Source organism: Clarias gariepinus, chromosome 10, assembly GCF_024256425.1.
Source record: "Clarias gariepinus isolate MV-2021 ecotype Netherlands chromosome 10, CGAR_prim_01v2, whole genome shotgun sequence".
NCBI classification, from domain to species: domain Eukaryota; kingdom Metazoa; phylum Chordata; class Actinopteri; order Siluriformes; family Clariidae; genus Clarias; species Clarias gariepinus.
The window spans coordinates 32,742,501-32,766,500 of NC_071109.1; the positions used below are offsets into that span (position 1 = coordinate 32,742,501).

The window sequence follows — 24,000 nt, forward strand, 5'->3', positions numbered from 1 at the left end:
GACTACAACAGCATCCCACCCTGGCGTTCTGTTCACTAACATTCTGGCTCTCAAAAATAAACTGAACAAACTTGACTGCGACGTCTTCCCACTAACACGATCTGAGGGATTGCTGCATGTTCTCTTTCACAGAAACGTGGCTATGAACCAACATGTCTGTTCCCTGCACTGCACGGACAAGGGTGGCTCCTGGCGAAGGTAAGGAGATGCCTCCATCTGTCACTGCAAACAACCCCGGATTACTAAGGGAAACCAACTGTCTATCCAACCCCACGGGGATAAGGCGGCCCTTTCACTTGGGCCGGCAGGTACTGTAACAGTCGAGCAGTCGCCAGGAATCAGAAAATGCCTTTAATTACTACAGTTTGACTGACTGATGTTACTTGTTAAATCTTGTTTGAACGTACGTCTCCCTCTTGCCTTTATCTGTCTCCGCTGGTTCTATTCCTCAGACGATAGCTCTCGACTGTCACCCGAAAATGAGCAAGCAGATGGCTGAATAAGGGAAAAAAATGTGTGCACGGTCATGTGACCACAGTAATGCACGGTACTGGTGTATTCATTTGTGAACAGACACATGGCTTATTCCACATGCATGGTGTTTTGGGAGTCGCCTCATGATTCTCGGTTGAGTCCCCTCATGAGGGTGTCATGGCCTCCAGATTGTGCACGTCTGATCCCAAAAATCATTTCTTCATTTTTCTTCTTGTTGTAGTTGCATCGCATGTTTTCAAGTTGTTTCCATGTCATTGGGTGAAAAATCGAGAGTCCATCTCTGCCTGTCAGTTGTTTCTGGTCAACAATGTGTGGAGACAACAGACCTTCACTTCTTAATGATCTCTTATTATTTTCAGCGAGTTTGACCGTCAGTTGTCGACCACAACGATCTTCTTTCCAGCCGAGTGACGTCTTTTTATAATTACGCGTGTCACTCGGTAACTGTCATCTGCTTGTTGCATTCATGTTGCCATTGTAGCATTTGAGAATCATTTTTTCTTCTTTGTTGGCAAAAACAGGTACTGACACACATTCAGCAAGTCTGCTATTTTATAGTGTGTGACTTTTACCTGCAGGACTTTTTCACAGAGGCCATTCAGGTCCCTGTCATAATCAAGAATTTAGCTGGTTGACTACAACCTTCCCAGGTGCTTCCAAAGCATTCCAATACTGCACCCCCTACACTGGCCTCCAGTGACTGCCTGGATCAGATCCCATAAAGGCAAAAAAAAATTAAATAAACACCACCTACCTATCTTTAAACACGCGTCGGGACAGTGGGACAGCCACTATAATAATCAACATGCATTTTATCATGCTTATAACAGATATTTTTACACAATTAAAGTTACCAGCATTTTAAAAAAAGGGCTTTTCCTGAGGTTGATATTAACTTTTATTAAGTTTTTATATATTCGTAAAAAATATGAGCTAAAAAGTGTGCAGAAAAATCAGCATGGGACATAAACTGCCATAGCAATATCACAATTACCGCTAACAGTAGAATTATGTTCCACATCATTACTTCTATATATTAATATATTAATAGAGTTATACAGTACATCCGGTATTGAAATGACAGAATGACAACTGACCCAGTGTTGTTAGCCAGCGTGCTACAGCACCATACACCTCGTCCAGGATGAGGATGACCACCAGGTTGATGATGGCTGCTGTGGCTTTGACCGTAAGACGAACATTGGAGCGTGTTGTCGGGTTGGAACTCATGTGCAGGGCCCATGTTGTGGAAATTCGGTACAAAATCACACCAAAGACGATAGCAAAGGTCACGCCAATCTGTTTAACATATAAAAATATGTTGTTTTTTTTAAAAAGCCGGTACTGACTCGAAACAGCTTTACATAACAGTAATAGGACATTATTTTTCCAGAAGGTTGCACAGCCTTAGTACAATATCAGTAAATACTGTATATGCAACATTTAACAAACCATGTAGTTTCAATTTCACAGATGTCCAGCAGGGGTTAAGTGTCAGTATGATATATGTTCAAGAGTTTAAGTTGGTGTCTGTACACCCACTGAAGTTGATAAAAATGTGTGCGAGGATCTGAGTGACTCTGACCCGGGCCTGATTGTGATGTCCAGACGACTGGGTCAGAGCGTCTCCAAAACTGCAGCTCTTGTGGGATGTTTCCCGTCTGCATTGGTCAGGCCCTACCAAAAGTGCCTCAAGGAATGAGGAGGGGTCATGGGCAGCCGAGGTCCGTCCGTGAACGTCGGACGTGATGCCTGGCCTGTGCAGTTTGATCCAATTAAAAGAGCTACTGTGAAACAAACTGCTGTATGTGAAATGTGTCATTTTGCCACTTTGTCACTCTTGTTTGCACATTTGCACGTGTACTTTATGTTGTCTCTTTTGTACAGGACTTGGATAGTTTTCTGTTAATTTAAAAAAGTCAACCTGTCTTGTCTCAGCTAGTTAGTTAATTAGGATTTTTAGTTAGTTAGCTAGTTAGTGTCATGAATTTATGTTGGTAATTTATGTTGTTGTAGCACCTGGTCCTGGAGGAACGCTGTTCCGTTTCACTCTGTACTAAACTGTATATGGTTAAAATGACAAAAAAACGTACTTGACTTGTAAAAGTGAAAACTGGCTTTAATACGAAGGAGTCAGGACACTGTTTTTTGCGTATTGAGCTGTTCGCTGCATTTTGTGAACAGTTTAAGGAGCAAGACAGAGTTCGAGGTGTTGACTCCGTCTCCAAAGTCTCCAAGATGTTAATGTAATCGAGTGCGTGTGGGATGTGCTTGAGAAACAAATCCGATCCATTCAAATTCCAACTTACAGCACTTAAATGAGCTTCCACTGACAGGTTGGGGCCAGATCACCGGAGGATTATGTTGTCATCGTTTTTTGCGTCCCGTTTCTGATCATGTTCTGTATTCATTTCTGGTGTTCTAGTTTCAGTTTATGATTAGTTGCAGTGTGCAAAAGCTCAAATGCACTAAGTGATTTAGTTCAGTTTATCCATGTAGCACTTTAACAAGAAGACACACAAAGATACAGAAAGAGAGAGAAGAGTCTGTGCTCTCACTTTGAGAGCCTTGCAGGTATTTTTAAACATCTGCATTTTTCCTCTCTAACAGCAGTCTAAATCGACAATATAAATAAATGCACAGACAAAATTTTACTTTGTTCAGTGAGTTTCATCACTAGTGCATTATTTTGACTGTACCTCTGTTTCTATCTGTTTATTCCTGTAGTTATTATTTGATTTGTTAAATCAAGCCGTCTAAAGTCTGTATCCAAGCATTGGAAATACAAATGTCAATATTTTGCTGGCCAAGTAACCAGAGGTGTCAAATAGCGAAGTACAAATACTTTGTTACCTTACTTAAGTAGAAATTTTGGGTATCTATACTTTACTGAAGTAATTATTTTTCAGCCGACTTTTTACTTCTACTCCTTACATTTTCACGGAATTATCTGTACTTTCTATTCTTTAAATTTTAAAAATAGCCTCGTTACTCCTATTTTATTTCAGCTCGTCATTCAAAAAGCAAACAAACAAAAAAGCATCCGGATAAATCACGCCATCCAGATGGAGCGAATTTGATTGTGGTTGGATGAGAAGTATAAACATACCATTCCGACACCCTATTGGTTGGTACGCGATCCATCGCACCTGCACATGACGTCACGTCACACACTCCAGCAAGGACGTTTAAATAAAATTTTGGGGTTGATAAGGTTGTGATAAGTAGACGAAGATGTCCGTGATAGAGACTCAAGATCCGAGCGAAATGTCACAACCAAACACCAGCGATGAAGGAAACAGCACCAGGAGGGGAACAGGAATGAATGCAAGCCACTGTAGGCTCGTGGCACAGCCTAAGCTTTTATCCTTAATTCTTAGAGTTACTTTTACTTTTATACTTTAAGTAGTTTTGAAACCAGTACTTTTACACTTTTATCTGAGTAAAAAGCTTGAGTTGATACTTTAAACCACAGTATCTATACTTCTACTCAAGTAATGAATGTGAATACTTTTGACACCACTGCAAATAACCCTTGAAGAGAGAGACGAGAGAGAGAGAGAGAGAGAGAGACAGACTTACCATTAAAAGCATCATCACTAAATTTGTCATATAGGCGGGACATCTGTCTTTGCATGTCAGCTTCTCTTTCTCTGTCTGGAGAAAAAAACATCCTTACTTATTTCACCTAAACACAAAGAAAATGCAACTGATTGAATTTTACCTTTTTGGACTTTTTATGTTCTTTCTTGAGGGATTTCTGCATAACTCTGAACTCATACTCGGCTCTCGGGTGATCCTGAAAGAGAAGAAACACCGTGAGGTCTATCTCTCTCTCTCTCTCTCTCTCTCTCTCTCTCTCTCTCTCTCTCCCTGTCTCTCACACACTGACACACCCAAACACACCCAAACAGAGTGAATTATTTAGTGAACATTGTGTGTTTCGGAGTGTGTGAGTTTAGAGGATGTGTGTATTAGTCTCTTAGCCTGCAGCTTTGGTGATATTAAGGATGTGGGTGTGTGTTCTAAAAGAAAAGAGGCCAAACAAGCAAGAGGAAAAAAGACTGAGAGGGAAAAAAATGGACAGATCATTAAAGAGGTGTTAAAGCTGAAAATGTTTCAAACCTTCTGTGCTTCCTACACACACCAGCGGGGGAGGGGTGACAAAATAAATTATTCAATTTATAATATATATATTAAATCTACAATAAATATTACAGATTATTAGAGCAGACATCGTTCTAGACCATGAAGTATGACTGACAGCATTGTAAGCTGATATTTCTTTATTTATACCTTTAACTTTATGTAAGAGTAAGGTAAATTGAGTATTTGGTAGTTTTTGAGACATGATCTCACCTCCTCCTCCTCAAATCCTGTCAGATCCCATTCGTAGTTCAAGCGCATCTGCCTCCGCTTCCAATGCTCCATGAAGAATGCAGCTAAAACAAACACACAGACAAACACACTTAAACCTACAACAGATGGCTCTTATATGGTCTGACAATACATTAAATGTCGTCAAACTAAACTGTAGGCATTTCAGGAAAGCGTCGAACTATGAAAAGAAAAAAACACATAGTGCTGCTAGATCGATGAATCTCTCCACTCTTATAGAAAATTCTTATTTAATAGATTTTGAAATAAGACCGATACAGAAATCTTCACATCAATAACATGTAGTAGTGAGGAGTTTTAATGACAAAATCATAAATGTTAGGCAAAACTCAGGCTTTAAAACCAGACAATTTCAGTGATACAGATGATAAATCAACCCCATAACATCAGAACCTAGAATACTTTACTCCCCTAGAACAGAATGCACTAATTTCACTCATCTCTTCTTTAAAATCATCTACCTGTGTATTCCATCCCATACCGACACATTTTCTCAAGCAGATAGACCAGCAATAACAGAACCCCTGTTGAAAATAATTAACTCTTCACTCAGCAGTGTCTCCAAATCTTTTACACGACCAATTAAGAAACCTGACATCAACCCCTGTCAGCTGTCCAATTATAGGCTGATATCAAACCTTCCCTTTATCTCGAAGATTTTGGGAAAGATAATAGCGCAGCAGCTATCCTCAAATCTACATAGAAATAGCATACATGAACGGTATCAGTCAGGATTTAGGCCTCATCACAGCACAGAGACAGCACTCGATAAAGTAGTAAATGACCTTCTATTGGCCTCTGATCAGTGTTGCATCACTATACTTGTGTTACTCGACCTCAGTGCAGCTTTTGGCACAATTGATCATAGTATTCTTCTTCACAGATTAGAAAATGTAGTAAGAATTAAGGGAACGGCCCTATCTATTTGACTGGATCCTATTTGACTGTTCATTATCAGATTTAAATGGTGACTATTCTGCATGTTCTCAAATGACGTTTGGTGTTCCACAGGGTTCAGTTTTAGGCCCACAACTTTTTTTTTCCTTAAATAAGAAAAATCATCTTAATAAATTTAAGCAATGTGTGAAAGACAAAAGAGACTAAGTGTAAATTAACTTTCCTCCGCTTAATCCTGACAAGACAGAAGTTCTACAGTAGAAGCAAGCTTTTAGTGAACTGCTAGTGTCTTACGGATCGCAAGACACTAGCAGTTCACTAAAAGCTTGCTTCTACTGTAGGCAATGTAGGCAATGCCTACTTTCAAAGTAGGCAATGCCTACTTTGATCAAAGGATGCAGGCTGCTTGTCAGTACTGCATATTATGAAAACAGACATAGTCTCATTGATCACCCAGGTTTGTTGACGGTGAAGTGATTGGTTGCTAGTCAGGACTGGAATTTCCTAAATCCTAACCAAGCTACCAATAATGAACTTAAAGAGCATGAGCATGAGCTTCCAGCCTCCTCACAAACAGTATGACTGCAGATCAATCCCTGCTATCCGTTATCACCCAAATGAGGATGGGTTTCCTGTTGAGTCTGGTTCTTTTCAAGGTTTCTTCCTATTGCCATCTCAGGGAGTTTTTCCTTGTCACCATCACCCTTGGCTTGCTCTTCACGGACAATCTGATCATTTTAATTTATGCACATTTTTTTCATTTCATACAAATTTCCATAATTTGATTTTCTAATTTGAAAGATTGTCTAAAGCTGCTTTGCAACAATGATAATTGTTAAAAGCGCCATACAAATAAAACTGATTGAACTGAATTATAATTAAAATATATTATATATAATCCCTCGTGCACTTAAAAAGTTTCATTACAATAGTACCTTAATACAATTATTGACCTATAAAGCCCTTGTCGGGAGCAAACATCTGATCTTTTATGATGGTCTCCTCCAAGGTCTCCTCCAAGCCTACTTCAAAAAGCTGCAGGCCATTTTTTGGTACCTTGTATAATAAAAACTTGAGCAGGGGGCAGAGCTTTTGCTTACAAATCCCCATAGATTACTCAGGTGTGTTGATGGTGGAGTGACTGGTTGCTTTACTTCCCAAAGAGGCCTCCAGTCTTTCTTGTTTCTGTCGTTCTGTCATTTTAGTTATGCTGTCATAGTTAGGCCTACCGGATCCCCTGCTTGCACAAAATATACATTGACTTTATGCTACTCTAGAATTAGTATCCATAGCATACTCTCTCTTTTTACCCTTTCTCTATCAGCTCCATGCCCCTGTCCCAATGTCAAGGAGATTCTGACTCTCCAAACTGGCCTTATCCATCCTGGGGACTTAATTCTGATTAGAATTTTCGTTAACTAATAATCACTTGATGATGTGGACACTGACTTAAAGGTAACTGTAGATACTGTAGATAAGGTAATGGACTGTAGGTATGACAGCGAAACCATTGCCTTTAAAAAAGAACTCTGATATTCATGTTGTTCATACATTTTCATTTGTATAAAATGGAAGTTACTGATAATTACACTACTCTCTGAAACCTGGAGGAGTCTGGTTCCTTTTTTTCTTAGGACGAAATTCGGTATATAAATGTACAATAAAAATCTTGAATTTGTTTATTTCTATAAATGTACTTGTTGCAATGTTCATTGTTAAAGATTTCATACAAATAAACCTGAACCTAATTACACACAAAACTTAAGTACATTTACACTCAGAAGGTTAGGAGCTCATGCTCATGGATGATCTCATGTTTGTTTGACAGAGCCCACTAAAAGCTCTTACTATTAAAATTGTTTTAAAAGTTAAAAGTGGTTGTTAAAGTATTGCATACGGTCGATAGGCTATTTCTTGCTGGTTGCTATGCTATACCAAGCAGTTGGTAGGGTTGCTAGTAGGGTAGAAGGTTGCTTTGATGTTTCAGGTGGTTCCTATTTGCAGCACAGTGTTTACTAAGGAATTCCAGGTATTTGTTAGCATGTTATTTGATTTAAGTTCCAAAAGTTTTTTAGCGTGTTAGTGGGTGAAGCAGTGCTGGGTGAACTCTCTTCAATATAATCTGAAATAAAACAGATTCACAATAAATAATAATACATTGTGTAAAGCAGTCTGTTTGCTCGGTTGGTGCAAAATGATACAAACAACCCAAAGTCTTCATCTTATTACATCACAAAACTCCAACCTTTTTTTTTTTCAGGTACAGAAACCCTTTAAACTTTACACACTGTACCTTTAAACCCAAACCTAAGATAATGATTTAAACTGTCTGAGAGACTGATTTTTATTAAGAAGAAAATGAATGGGCAGAAATATTGGCATTTCTTTATTACAACTTGTGCTGAAGGAAATAACAGTGCCAAAATTAGAGAGAAATTATCAATTATTAACTTTTTAATTCCGGACATGATCACATGTCAAGAGTAAATGATGAAAATGAGCTAATTTAGACTCTGCCTTCATTACAAAGCTGCATAATAATGATGCACATCATTACCTGGGACATGAATAATATTCCCCTTACAGTCTGAGCTCACTGCAGGTATGGAACAACGGTTTGTGCTTTAAATGTTTTCTCATTACACATTATAAAACGTTTCTTATTTTTATAGAAATCTAAAAAATATTATAAAAAAAAAGTGTGTGAGTCATGTGTGTGTGTGTGTGTGCGTGCGTGTGTGTGTGCTCACCCCACAGGGCCATGAAGATGGAGAAGAAGACGGTGGCTGGGTTGTCGAACAGGTGACTGGCTCTTGCTGTTGCACACGCTGTGCTCAGATTCCAGAAACCGCAAACTCCATCACATAGTGGACACATGGTAATGTTTCTCCTCTCATCACAGATCTCCATACTGACCAACAGACAGACAGACAGACAAGTAATTATTGATTTATTTGGAAAGACAATGTAATGGCACCACTGAAAATTCACAAATAAAGATTCTAAGCAGGTGAAGAAACAGGTGACTGAGTGCTAACACCAACTCCTAAAATATCACTTAAAATCATGTGGCTTTACTTTGTTTTTGAAACAAAAAAAAGCAATAATAATAATAATAATAATAATAATAATAATAATACTTATGTGATCCTTAATTAAAGTTATAGTTTTATAGATTTCCCGCAGTACACAGTTAAAAGTTAATTTGGACGAGAAATTCCTAAATAAACTAACCACAAACAAGTAAAAAATAATTAACACACAATTAAATTAAAACGCTTTTACTCAGTCCCAGCGACTGAATCACACCAGCAGGAATAAACGAGAGGTGTGTGTGACTTAATGTCCACGATACATTCTTATGATCTTTTTTCCCTGCTTTCACTTGCACTGTTTTTTCTCCTTTTGGGAGCCATGATGCACTTACAGTAAATGTTTTATAAAAAGAACAAATGTCACAAATATAGTCAGATATATATACAAATATAGTCTGTACTTTTTTTGTATATGTTCTAATTTATTTCTATATCACTTTTAATTTCTGCATAGCTGCTTTGCAACAATGGTTAAAAGTGGCAATTATTGTTAAAAGTGTTAAATAAGTAAAATGTAACTGAATTGAATTTATCCACTGTGAGAAAACTGTGGGAGGTGCAGTTGTAGTGTTTAAGAAATTGAAATATTACATTGACATTGATATAACACAAACAATTTTAACATATGTTACTATTTGTGTTTTTAGCGTACTGTACTTGTGACTCAGAGCAAACATGCACAAATTGTCCTTTATCGGGTTCCAATACTTCTTGCTTTATTAAAAATTGCAAAATTGGAAATATCTCATTTTGCTGCCAAACTGTTTAGTGACTGATACATGTTTGCGTGTTTATGACATTTTTTACACAAGTTAGTTATAATCAAAACTAGGGATGCACCCAACAAATAATTTTTATCTATTATTTTTAGGGTTTTTTTTTTCTATTAGTTTCTAAAAATCAAAAATTTTCAGGATTAGTCAGCACTCATTTTCTGTCTGGAAGATCAATCCTTATATTAACCTGACAGTAAATAACCAAAACCATAACTTCACCATAACGAAAGCAATTATTGATGCATTCCACTTAAATCAATGTATTCACATAACGGATGAAGTTGATCATGTTGGTGCAGAGGAATCAGAGAAAGTGAATACAAATTACCATAATACATTACGGAAAACTACTTCAGCTGTGTATGTGTGTGTGTATTCATATTAAATAAAACACATTTTCTAAAATATAGAATGTCAGATCACAAAGTTAATGATTGTATTTATTTATGATCATATTATTTGGTAATCCGTTCTAGTTTGTAGCCAAGTGTTTTGTAATTGTGCTCTCTACCTGCCATGTGTGTTTTTGCATTGAGGCGGTGTGAACACAGCCAAGGCGTCCTGACTAACCACACACACACACACACACACACACACACACGCCTTGTAAACAGAACGCACTGCGGGAGGGTGGTGAAAGTGTGAATGATGGCCTGCTCACATAGAACAATAACGAAAAACTCATCTGTGTCTTAATGTGTTATTTTAAGACAACTGAAGCTCCTGTTTCATTGCTCACATTCAGTATTGCTCAAATTCTCCATACTGTATGCATGTTTGCTCTACATGGGGGTACCGTTGGGTGACACGACAGACATCCTGCCTATTTAGCTTGAGGTAGCACGTGCCCGCCTTAATGAATGAAGTTCTATTCCTTCCTGTAGGTTTATACTCCCATTTAAAGGCTGAACACAGACACCCTTAGTATCGGCTAGTAGACGGTCACCATCAGAGCTCTAGGAGTCAAGCGGAGACATTACCACCTGATCCACAGCTGCAGTCAGGTGTGAAGAGGAAGTGTGATGTCTAAATAACCGATTTCAGCTCACCGCATGACAACAGTATAATAAACGTGTAAATTACTAATAGGCGCAGAATTTCCATTTGTAAAGCCTCTATTATCAGTGATTAACCCATAAAGAATTAACATTGGAGTTTGTTCTTCTTTATGCTTTTATATAAAGATCTTTTATTACACCCAGTCGGTTTGTTTTAGTTTTTAATTTTGTCACGTAAAGGTGAGCGCTATCGGAATTATCAGGTTATCTGTTTCTTGTTATCTGAGTTAATATTAAGTAAGATTATAACTATCTTTTGATTAGCAAGAAAGTAGATCATGTGAATCTGCAAAAATGAATGCATGTGTTGCTTGTTGGACTCTAGGTGTAGTCTTTCATCCGGTCCAGTAGTCAGATATTTGCTGTACTTGTGACCGGAGGAAAAGTAAAAAAGGTTCCTACAATAAAACTATTATAGTACAGACATGTGGAGTATATACATGTGAAAATAACTACTGGTGTTGATGCGTAATTATTGTTGGTGTTTAAATTACGTCATGCCCTTAAAAGGATGTAATCAGTGTTTATGTGTATTTGTGTAATTTCATATTCTTAGTACTTAAATAATATTATTATATTATTACTTACCTGGGGATGTCGTCATCAACGGTAACACAGCCGTACAGAAACACAAACACTCCCACCAGAGACGCAGGAATCAGCATTTGAGTGTAAACTCCCAGCCAAGCGAAGTAAAGACCGATCTTCTCTCCAAAGTACTTCCTATAGGAAAAACAGCAGAAGGGCGTGGTTACGGGCGGAACAGAACAGCACATGGTACATAATAATAATACAAATAATAACCACCACAAATTATACTTTCTTACCTGATCAAGCCAATGGGTTGATATTTATAAAAAACACTGTAACTTGCCCACTCCTCATATAGCAGCTGAAACACACACACACACACACACACACACACACACACACACACAGCATTTGGAACATTATTCTAAATATTATTGTTGTTATATATTTCATTGTTAATTATTCTTGTTCTGTTCCTCATGCTGCTTTGGCCAATCTATGGCCTGAAACTAAAATTTGAGACTATTATTATATAATATTAGCAAAAGCAATAAATGGACCCAGTCTACAAACTACAGGAATGTTTTGATGGCCCTGCATGAATTTTAAGATCCAGTCTGGACATGTTTACTGACATCAGCCTTCTAAGAACACACAATGTGAGGATGAAGACCAACAGCACCATATGAGACAGAACACACCCTGACTAATCCCCGTTCGATACGTTGCCATCAGGAAATCAGGTCAATTAGATCCAACACAAATAGACTAAGGAACATCCCCGGCTTTTGCACATGACTAAATGCTGCTTTTTATTAGCAGATTTATTTTCCTTTTTCTTCTTTTGATTTTATAAGTAGATGCCATACAGTCATTATACCCGATATAATGACAATAAAGATATGTTTTATCTTATTGCAAACCTTATTCACTCAGGAAGGAGTCAAAGGAGCTGGACAAAGCTATGAAGAGGATGAAGACTGGAAAGGCAGTTGATCCAGATGACATTCCAGTGGATGCATGGAAGTGTTCAGAAGAGATGACAGTGGGGTGGCTTACTAGATTATCTAACAAGATCTAAGAGAGTGAGAGGATGCCTGATGAGTGAAGAAGAAGTGTTTGAGTTCCAATTTTTAAGATGATGGGAAAGCAGAATTAATTACAGAGGCATAAAGCTGATAAGCCACACCATGAAGGTATGGAAAAGAGTAGTGGAAGAAGGTTAAGGAAGTTACTGTAGGAGTGGCTGACAAGTATCAAGGTGAATAAGATATGTATAAGGACAGCGTTACAGCAGTAGGGTGTACCATACTGTAGATACGACCGGCTGGTTAAAGGTGGAGGTGAGACTGCATCAGGGATCGGCTCTTAGTCCCTTCCTGTTTGCAATAGTGATGGACAGGGTAAGGGTAAATTTTCCATGGACTATGATGTTTGCGGGTGATATTATGATCAATAGAAAGAGCAAGGAGATGTTGCCACTGATAAAAAGACAGGAATCAGAGGTGGCAGAGCTAAAGATGCTGCAATTTGCTTTGGGACTGACAAAAATGAACTTGATTAGGAATTGGTAAATTAGAGGGACTGTGCAGGTGGGATGGTTTGGAGACACACAGAAGGAGAAGTGGAAGGCCTAAGAGATGGTTTATGGACGTGGTGAGAGAGGACATGCAAGAGGTTGGAATGACAAGGAAAGATGTGGTAGACAGAGTTAGATGGAAAAAAATGGTCTGCTGTGGTGACCCCTAATGGGAGCAACCAAAAGAGGTAGAAGAAAAAGAAGAAGAGAAGCAAAGAAACAGTATAACCTTCTTTGTAAATGTGAAGTAGAAATACTTAGTCATGGATCCTGCATCAGTATAGAAAGGCCTTCACTGCATCACCAACTGCGACATGTCATACCTTCACCAGCTGAATATTCTAAACAATTTATTCTGAAGATCTGAATAAACCAAATACCTCAACCACCAACACCAACAAAAGACATCGCCACCCTTATCACCACCATCATATCTTTCACCATCACCCCCCACAACCACCAGCATCACTCTGACCACCACCAATACCACTATCACTTACACCATCATCACCACCATAATATCACCTCCACAACCATCACCATCACCAGCCTCACCACCATTACCCCATCCTTCACAATCATCACCATCACCCCCACAAACATCACCATCACCACCCTCACAATCACCCCTATTACCACCTCCATCGTACCATCATAACCCCCCAACCACCACCATTACTACTATCATCACCACCATAATATTACCCCCACAACCACCATCACCTCCTCCCACCATGATCACCATCACCCCAACAACCACCAACATCACCACCACCATCACCACAATCATTCCCATCACCCCAACCAACACTATCATAAAATAATTGTAAGCAGCAAATGATATTACACTAAGATAAGTACACTAAAATGAAACCTTTCTAATGTCTAATCTAATAATTAAACATAATTTACTGATAACAGTAAGTGTGTGTGTGTGCGTGTGTGTGTGTGTGTGTGTGTGTGTGTGTGTGTGTGTGTGTGTGTGTGTGTGTGTGTGTGCGTGTGTGTGTTTCTTTACTTACCTTCCTGTCATTCGGCTGTGCATTTTCTCCATCTACATCACCCTGTGAGGAAACACACACTGAATCTTAAACCTTATATAAACACACACACACACACACACACACACACACACACACACACACACACACACACACACACTGATTGACTTGTTTGTTTGTGTTTATGTGGTCTTTCTCTATAAAAGTATAAAATAGTGTTCAGAGTTAGTGTAAATTATCACTTGTTTCACCTTTGAAACATAAACTCTGTGTAAATTAAATTTCTGAAAACCAATGTCTCGACATTCAGAGACAAATAAATCATTAGGTTTATTTACATACAGCAGACTCACATCATGTAGTGGATATGCAGCCAGATATGCACCGCTGCCCAAAAGACTTGTTATTCCTAAAAATAAAAAAATAAAAAAGTCACCCTAGTATTTAGCACACAGTCATTGCAGTAGTGAGTTAAACACTTTTAACACAGCCTGTAACATTGAATCAGTGTTTATCAACACGTTCAACATCTGTCTTACTGATAAGCAAAGGGCTCACCCATACTGAAGTTCGACTTTGTGCATTTTGTCCTCTTTAAAACCTCGAACACCTGCAATCGGATAAAAATATTAACATTCTGGAGATTTATTTGCAAAATTAGATTTCTTATAAGCGCAAATCGCATATTTATGCAAAGAATTTCACATTTTATTTTTGCTAAATTTTCCCCAAAAAAACATATATATATACACACACACATATATATAAATATGTCACTGTTTATCATTTAGTTTCATGTAATTTAATTAATAAATTTATGAGAATTATAAAATAATATAAATGCAATGCCAAAGTTTAAAAACAAACTTTGGTACAGTAGATGTATGATTATAAATGTATGTACTATAAAGGGACGCTGGGGGTTCAGGGGGTTCTGAGTTACTGATCGGATTAAGCCTCAGCTCTGCCTAAGGGTTAACCTCGGGGTTAGAAGTAGGCTTAACCCTAAACCAAACTTTTTTAGCTAAAAATATAGTCTTGGGAACAATTTGTGCAGTTTCATGAGGAAATGAGCTGCTTCGAACAGAACATCCTGCAGAAACAGCCACAGGCCTTCTGAGGACTTTATCACATCTGCTTCTTTGTCTGTGCAGCAAATTCCAGAGCCTTTTTTTTTTTGTTAGTCTTTTACATCATATGCTGCTTCCTTTTCTAGCTTACAGATCTAATTCTAAAAGATTTTTTAAATTATTTTATTATTATCAGTGTTTTTTTGCAGTGTTATCTTAAGAGATTTAATAATCACCTTTAGAACTGAGTTTATATTTAATTTAATTTACACTTAATAAATCTCCATAAAATAGTGATAATTCAATCAAATACACTGTAACAGTAGAATTTATCAATTATATTAATCTCCTAAAAATGCTTCAGAGAAAATTACTCACTCACCCACTCACTTATTGTCTCTTCTTTGTCTTTCCGCTGTTCCCTTTTAGGGTTCCCACAGCAAATCATCTGCCTCCATCTAACCCTATCATCTTCTTCCTCTTCTCTCACACCAACTAACTTCATGTCCTCTCTCACTGCATCCATAAATCTCCTCTTTGGTCTTCCTCTAGACCTCCTGCCTGGCAGTTCCAACCTCAGCATCCTTCTACCGATATACAGTATTCACCATCTCTCCTCTGAACATGTCCAAACCACCTCAATCTGGCCTCTCTGACTTTATCTCCAAAACATCTTACGTGGGTTGTCCCTCTGATGAACTCATTCCTAATCCTATCCATCCTTGTCACTCCCAAGGAGAACCTCAACATCTTCAGCTCTGCTACCTCCAACTCTGCCTCCTGTCTTTTCTTCAGTGCCACTGTCTCTAAGCCGTAGAGCATCGCTGGTCTCACCGCTGTCCTGTACAACTTTCCTTTCACTCTCGCTGATACTTTTTTGTCACATGACGCACCTGACACTTTTCTCCACCCATTTTAACCTGCCTGTACCTGCCTCTTCACCTCCTTTCCACACTTTCCGTTGCTCTGGACCGATGATCCTTAGTACTTAAAGTCCTGCACCTTCTCTACCTCTGCTGCCTGTAGCCTTAGGTTCCTCTCATTCACACATATGTATTCTGTCTTGCTACGACTAACCTTTATTCCTCTGCTTTCCAGAGTGTACCTCCATCTCTCTAGTTTTTCCTCCACCTGTTCCCTGCTCTCACTACAGAGCACAATGTCATCTGCAAACATAATTGTCCATGGAGACTCTTGTTTTACCTTATCTGTCATCCTGTCCATCACCAGAGCAAACAAAAAGGGGCTTAAAGACGATCCTTGATGCAGACCCACCTCCACCTTGAACTCTTCTGTCACACCTACAGCACATCTCACCACAGTCTTACAGCTCTTATACATGTCCTGCACAACTCCACTGCAGACCTTCTCATACAATACCACCGCTCCTTCCTCGGCACCCTGTCATACACTTTCATTAAATATACGAAGACTCAATGCAACTCCCTGTTACCTTCTTTGTACTTCTCCATCAGCATCCTCAAAGAAAGTACTGCATCTGTTGTACTCTTTCTAGGCATGAAACTATATGGCTTCTCACAAATGCTTACCTCTGCCCATAACCTAGCTTCCACTACTCTTTCCCAAAGCTTCATTGTATGGCTCATCAGCTTTATTCCTCTGTAGTTGCAAGGCCCTTAACCCTCAACTGCTCAGATGTGTAATGAGATGAAAATGTAAGTCGCTCTGGATAAGGTCTGCCAAATGCCTAAATGTAAATGTAAATGTACTCTTTTCACCTACAGAACATTCCTTACACACTTCTCTTTCAGGATAACTCCTACTCCATTTCTTTTTATATCCACACCATGGTAAAACAACTTGAACCCTGCTCCTAAGCTTCTAGCCTTGTTACCTTTCCACCTGGTCTCCAGGACACAGTATATCCACCTTCCTTCTTTGCATCATATCAACCAACTCTCCTGCCTTCCTTTTCATAGTCCCAACATTCAAAGTCCCTACTCACTCACTTATTGTCTATACCACTTTATCCTGTATTCAGGGGCACAGGGAAGACTGGAGCCTATTTCAGGAGACTTAGAACATGAGGCAGGGTACATCCTGAACAGGGTGCCAATCCATCGCAGGAAACATACACACACGACTCTTTCACACACTATGAGCAATTTGGGAATCCCAATTAGCCTAATCTGCACGTCTTTGGACTGAGGAAGGAAACCGGTGAACTTAGAGGAAACCCACCAAGCACAGGGAGAACATGCAAACTCCATGCACACAGAAACAGGAATCAAACCTGGCCGGGAATCGAACCCGGACCCTGGAGCTACAAGGTGACAGTGCTAACCACTAAGCCACCATGCCACATCATAGGAAATGAATTTTATCTAATTACAAAAGAGCAACAAAAAAGTAATATTTTGTGGATATAAAGCAGTTAGTCAGGGGCGAGTTCATGTACTTACTATTGAGCTTCTTGTCTTGCTATCAAAAAATGAATCTCTGTCCAACAAATCAAATCTGTAAGAAAGAGAAGTTACTTTAACTCTGCCTTTTAATTAAAAGTAATCGCATTAAGAAATACATTTTAACAGATTAAAATGAATAAATTATGTCCAATCCAGTCCAGAAGTGTTGAAGCATGAGGTAGTGTTGGTGTTTGTTCCTGTCTGTTTTCACACTGCCCGAATCACCTTTGCTGCTTTTTACTGCCACATCTGAAGCAAAGGATGAACGGCTCAAAGAATGGTGTTACAATTTCTACAGTGCACACTTTCAGGACTCAGGGAGGGATTTTATCAGGTCCAGTGGCCTTTAGTCATATACGCTGTATCTAAATTAAGCTTTGATTAACACTTGCTAGTTTTTCTATTTTTCTTCTAAGCACTGATATACTTCTGGACCTCTTGGTCATTGCATTGCTTGGAATGAAGAGGTCCATAGCCTCCAGGATTTTAAGTATGATATCACTGCAACTCTCAGAAAGATGATCTTTTGGCCTTGGTCATACAGTAGCGTCAAACTTTCCTGGAGTATTTTATGTCATGATGAACTGTGTCTCGGGTTGTCACCACTGGATGGTGATCACAGAGACCTGGCAGAGACCGCATTTGCAGGAACACCAAGTATTTGGTCTCCTCTGGTTGGCTCCGTGATGAACAGTTGAAGGCCAGGACAGTTCAGTACATCTGCTGAGGCATTTGTTCAACTGTATCAATGTTGTGATTTCCAAGTCAATGTTCTTGATGTACATTAAACTCAATGATTATTAAGATGGAGCTGGCAATGTTTCATCCGCTAACATTTCATTTGAGGAACATACTGTGTTACACAAGAAAGCCGATTAGATAATCAGCAGCAATCAGAAACATTACTGTGACCCACTTAAAACCAGGTTCACAATGATGAACCAGATCAAAACCCTCCTGGTCCTTTCTTGTTATTGTCAAAAGTTATTTTATCCAAGAAGTAAACAGCAATAGCTATACCATATTTATCCTCACTCTCCTATCACCAGCACAGGATGTAGCCTCTCATTGAGATGCTATGTATAAAACACTTTACAGATAAATACATTAAAAACTCATTTTAATTGATTTCCATCAGAAATGTTATAATCCAGTTGAGATCAAAGGCATTTGACACAGCCTAAATGTTTAACTGGTTGCGAATCCTTTACTCAAAATTTTGTTTTATGTTGGTTCAATCAATGATTCTTTTTAAACTCCAGCATGTTGGAAGGGGATAAAAGGGTTCCTAGCTCATCGGTCCCTTGCACACCTGAGCAGTGTGGTGGAGACACATACTCTACATGATCTAATCTGAAAGATTCGATTGATTATTTGATTGATCTCTTTGCACAGCTCTAAAACATGACTTGGACAAAAGAAATCAGGTAATCAGTACTAAGTTGTGCCTGTCACTACCCTGCCTCTACCATGTTTTGCAGATGATGTGGTAGACACTTCCTTTTATTCTTCTCTGTCCATCATTTTGGTACATTTCAACCAATTATGTTTTAGGAGATTTTTTGGAAGGTTTGTATTTACAGTTAAACCTTGGATTGCGAGCATAATTCGTTACAGAAGTGTGCTTGTTTATTGAATCACTCGTACATCAAAGCAAATTTACGTCGTAAGAAATAATAGAAACTCAGATGATTCATAACCCAAAAATATTCATATAAAAACAATTAATACAAAATGTAAAGTAAAAATAAAACAGCAGTGTTTCTGTTAGAGTGTGTGTGAAGCTGAAGTAAGACAGGAGAGGAGGAAGAATCGCTCGGATGTTGACTATACGAGTGATGCACACGCACTGAGACTGAGCATGGGAGATGATTACCCATAATCCCGCAGCATGAGAGAGGAAAGAATAATTGGCTCAGTAGTGTTCACGTTATGCCTGGCAGACAAAATATTCATATATTAAGACATTGCTCGCTTATCAAGTTAATCAAGCTTACAATCCAAGGTTCCACTGTACATGTAGAAGTAGTAAAGTCTAATCTGTCCTATCTGCTCTTGATTGTTCTCACCAGTTTGCATCCTAATCTAAACCTTGTGTATTTGTGTTCATGAAGTCCTCTCTTGATTGTCGACCTTGACAGTAATACTCCAACATACAGTACCTCCACCAGAGTGTTTCTGACTTAGACAGTTATTGTGACTTTATTCTGGACCAACTGAAGTTAATGTAGAGACTTAGGAGGAAGATGAATTACACTAATCGATATTGAATGGGAGGTTAAGTGTAAGAGACCGTCAGATAGGATTCATGTTATGTAAAGGTAAGTATGCAGCCTGAGCAATAATGTTGTTATTATTAGTGTGGTTTTATCACTAGTGACTTTGAGAAAGTTGAACCCTTGAAATTTGAAGCTGAAAGTCTACATTTCGATCATATCTTGATTGCTTCTTTTCAAATTCACTATGGTTTTCTGTAGAGGCAAAAACACAAACATTGTGTCAATGTGAAAAACCGTATGGACCTGATTGTAAAACAGACACAAGGAAATGAGAGTATTTTTTTTTATCCAACGTAATTTAAGCAGCAAACAGACAGAAAATGGATTCAAAGGATTTAATCCTGTTTTGTTAAAGTGACATGTGCAGATGGTTGCTCTGATAAAGCAGAGATGATTCAGAGGCAGGTTTAACTCACAGGTGCTGTTTCTCTCTGGAGAAAGGGTGTGAGAGGTGCTTGACATTCTCTATCCTGTTCTCCTCAACATTCGGGTGCAGAGGATCCGTCACTTTATAAATGAACGTGTTGATTTTTTCCATGAGGCTTCCACTTTTCTTCATCTCATACACCTTAAACACAGTTTAACTTTATCTGCTGAGGATGGGTTTTCACATAAAACTGTGTTTCACAGATACATTACAAAGACAATAAAAGAACAAAGCAGAAATAACATGTGACAGAAGAGTAAAAATGTAGGATAGTTTATTTTTTTTAAAAACATACTTTTTTTGTTGGCATCTTGAGCTTCATGAACTCTGCTTCTCGACAAAGAACATGCCACGGAGCGTGAATCTTCACAAAGCCCACACCGGGCGTCTTAGTCTGAAACAGAACATGACAAAATATTTCACTACAAATGTACATGTACATGTATCTGTCTCTGTTTTATCTCTTATTTGTCTCTGTCATATAAACACCGGCTGCTATAACCAGCATATACAGGATGTACATGGTATTAACTTCTTTATCCTCCACCTATTTATTATCAAAAACAAAGTGCAGTATAAAAATGGTGACATCAAATGTGCAATTTACCGTATAACAAAGTGCAAATAATTTTACTGTAAATTTAAAGTGCAATAGTTCAATCTGGGGATCGTGTTTTTAACACGTGCGAGATAACTGTAAGCATTGTTATAGTGTTACAGTCTGTTAGATTAAATCATTTTTTATATTTATTCTTGTATTATTCTTGTATTATATGTTCATTCTACTTCATCTTTCTTTCTTATCACAGACTTGTTCATGAATTTGCTTTCTTTGTTTCTTTGAGGTTGATTTCTGAAACAGAGATGAAAATTACTGATGCAAAGATTTATAATATTCATATTGATTTGAAATGTGTGTTTTTTTCTCTCTTTTGTATTAAGGTATTGTACACAGGCGTTACATGGACCTGTAATTAAATTAATAGCTATTTATTGATTGGTGAATAAACTCCGCCCCTATTTTCCTTGAACATTTACTCAAAAACCTGAAACAATAGCTCGTGTACTATCACACACATACACATGCTGATTTATTGTTGGGATTTATACATTCGTAAGCTTATAAATCGGAAACATGATAAACAGAACAGCTGTAGTTCGAACCAGAAACAATAAAAATTCATTCCTGTCTGTCTGAACCTGACAAAATGTGCTCCGATTATAAACATTGAAAAAGTTGAAAATGATGATAAAATAAATAATCCACCTCATTTAAGGTCATTACGTCTGAGGTGTTCAGTAAGTTCATCTGAAACAGGTTTAAAATGAGTTTAAATGAACTGGGTCGAGTCACGGACGAGGCAGAGGCGGACGTGAGTGATGAAGGTGAAGGAGCCTCGACGAGGCATCTGATGACTTCAACGAGAGAAAGAAACTATAAACAAGTGCAGTCGGAGAATCGGAAGTTTGTGCTGGAAATAAACGAGCAAAACGAATAATGGCTGAAATGCTTTAACTACACTAGAATGTTAATGCGAACTGCGCTGCGCCGTGCTTGCGGTAACAGAACGTGTGAATTAGCCTTGATGACACGTCCTCTCTGATCTCTAAACAGCCTGACCATTCTCAACCTATCAAATTACTAACTTTGTGTAAAGATGTTTTAATTGGACCAACCTAAAATCAACAAGAGCCAATCAGAATGAGGGTACTATGATGACAGAGGGGTTAGGGGGTCATTTCATCTTGGCAGCCAGCCAATGTTACGGTGTCTTCGTATACAGTACAGTACCGTAAATATACATAGACGGGACCAGAAAACAAACAAACGGTGACGTTATCATTGCTTTGATCAGCGAAATGATCAAAGCAATTAAGAAAGCAGTACAGCAGGCATGTCGTCTACAGGTCTTTAGTGGTTGCTAATGCTAATGCTACTTCACCCGGTTAGGCTAACACTGTTCTGGATATTTTCAGCATAAACAAAAAGGTGTGCAGCTTCTTCTCTGTGTTTTATTCTGTTTCGATTAAGTTAATGAGAAGAGTAAATCAGGCGTTTTCATTCTTTCGGGTTATTGTTTATATATAAACGAAACAATTCTACCTTCAACCACCCTGAAATGTACGCCTGTCTACACCGCTGCTTTGTACAGCAAGTGAAATGTTCAAAACAGCAGCACCTCATCCCACCCCGACCCCTCATCTGTGAGGGTGTCTGACCTGTAACCACTGTTCTACAGTACCGGGTAATTCGCACCAGTTACTGTATTCCGTCCAAATGCAGCAACGACTCTAAATCACTAGACACTCGCACCTCCGGCTCTCGGACCTCCCGCACGGCCGGCAGTTACCTAATTCACACTCGGGCTCTACGCTTATCCCTTTATTTTACAAATATTTTTTTTTCCTCTGGATTAAGTGTGTGTTCCTGCTGCTAGGAGAGTCTGTGCAAACATCTCTAGAGGAAGAGCGATGTGATTTAAGCTGAAGGTCCGAGCGCAGGGCCAAAAGCAGTGTGTGTGTGTGATGAGGAAAAAAGTTGGAAAATCGGTATGTTTGAAAACGGCAGCACGATGAAATCCCTCTGCGTGAGTAAAAATGACAACAAATCGACTCCGATAAGAAATGTTTTGACTGAGAATAAATATCACACACTTCCGCGACTGAAACACAAAACAGTGCCGTTTCAGAGAATTACCGGCACTTCAGAGTGTAGAGGTTATTTAACTCTCTCTCTCTCCCCCTACGTCTCTCTTTTACACACACACACACCCACGCACACGTCCAAATATTTGAGTCCAGCACAGATAAACGTTCTTATTAAATGATTTCATGCCTGAATGTGTAGGTTGGGGGGCGTGGCTTCTTAAAGCCGACTTGTTCTGATTGGACAGGGCCTGTGTGAATGGAGGAATGTGATGGGACAATCACAGCTTTCCGACATCACATCACCAAAAAGTTGCACCAGCTGTGATGTTCTGATGTAAAGGATCAGCTGCTGATCATTCAGGCTCCACTTACATTTAGTCATTTGGCAGACGCTCTTATCCAAAGCAACTTACATTTTCATCTCATTATACATCTGAGCAGTTGAGGGTTAAGGGCCTTGCTGAAGGGCCCAACAGTGGCAACCTGGTGGTTGTGGGGTTTGAACCTGGGATCTTCCGAACCATAGTCCAATGCCTTAACCACTAAACGACCCCTGGCCCTTCATCCACAGAACCACAGGGTATGATGTCATCTTCACTCACGTTCATACAGTCCTCTCTTTTGCTTTTCCTCTCTATCTAACGACACGATGCCACGGAGATCAAAGCAGCGTGAAGAACAGACGATGACCTCAATCCCAGCATGCCGAGTGACGCCTCACCTTCACCTCTGATATACATAGCCAAAGTCCAACTGATCCACCAACAGCTGCTCTCCTGCTAGCATCAGCACAGTAACTGATAGTGTGTGTGGGTGTGTGTGTGTGTGTGTGTTTGTGCTTGTGTGTGTTGTGTGTGTGTGTGTGTAGTGTGTGTGAATGTGTGTGTGTTTCCAACATGCACATGTATAGAAATAATCTATATAATTTCACACGCAACACCACAACTACACAACCCACAGAGTATACACAGCTACACAACACACACTCAGGGAAAAACAAGCCAAATCACAAAATACTCACGGCCGTCATTCATTGTGAAAATAGTTTTTTCAAGTTTTTTTGTTTTTTTTTTTTGCCTTAAAATCAACTTGTTTTAGGCAACTTTTTTATTTCTACAAAACTTCTTTCCTGGAATCCATGTGGTTGTGTGTTCAGGTTCCTCCAGAAACAGGAGCATTTATACACTTAAACACAGCTCGATTTTATTCTATTGATACTGAAACGGAACTTATTTAAGCGGTAAATACTTTTTTGCGCTCACAATTTTTATACTTTAAATTGAAAGTATAGTTTTGTAAACACAGCGCCTACAACGCCT

General features: G+C 38.8%; 1 protein-coding gene across 2 annotated transcripts in view; it reads right to left on the reverse strand.

Moving 5' to 3' along the window:
• The window catches only part of LOC128531649 (anoctamin-1), a 47,870-nt gene that overhangs the window by 8,432 nt on the left and 15,438 nt on the right, over positions 1 to 24,000 (reverse strand). For both annotated transcript variants that reach the window (XM_053505693.1, XM_053505692.1), the window contains 13 exons: positions 20,328 to 20,426; positions 20,022 to 20,173; positions 17,324 to 17,378; positions 14,389 to 14,440; positions 14,184 to 14,239; positions 13,852 to 13,893; positions 11,547 to 11,611; positions 11,308 to 11,442; positions 8,541 to 8,701; positions 4,855 to 4,937; positions 4,220 to 4,294; positions 4,078 to 4,152; positions 1,593 to 1,794 (listed from right to left, as the gene is read on the reverse strand). In XM_053505693.1, coding sequence (XP_053361668.1) covers positions 1,593 to 1,794; positions 4,078 to 4,152; positions 4,220 to 4,294; positions 4,855 to 4,937; positions 8,541 to 8,701; positions 11,308 to 11,442; positions 11,547 to 11,611; positions 13,852 to 13,893; positions 14,184 to 14,239; positions 14,389 to 14,440; positions 17,324 to 17,378; positions 20,022 to 20,173; positions 20,328 to 20,426 — 1,252 coding nt within the window. The remainder of the gene's footprint in view (positions 1 to 1,592; positions 1,795 to 4,077; positions 4,153 to 4,219; positions 4,295 to 4,854; positions 4,938 to 8,540; positions 8,702 to 11,307; positions 11,443 to 11,546; positions 11,612 to 13,851; positions 13,894 to 14,183; positions 14,240 to 14,388; positions 14,441 to 17,323; positions 17,379 to 20,021; positions 20,174 to 20,327; positions 20,427 to 24,000) is intronic.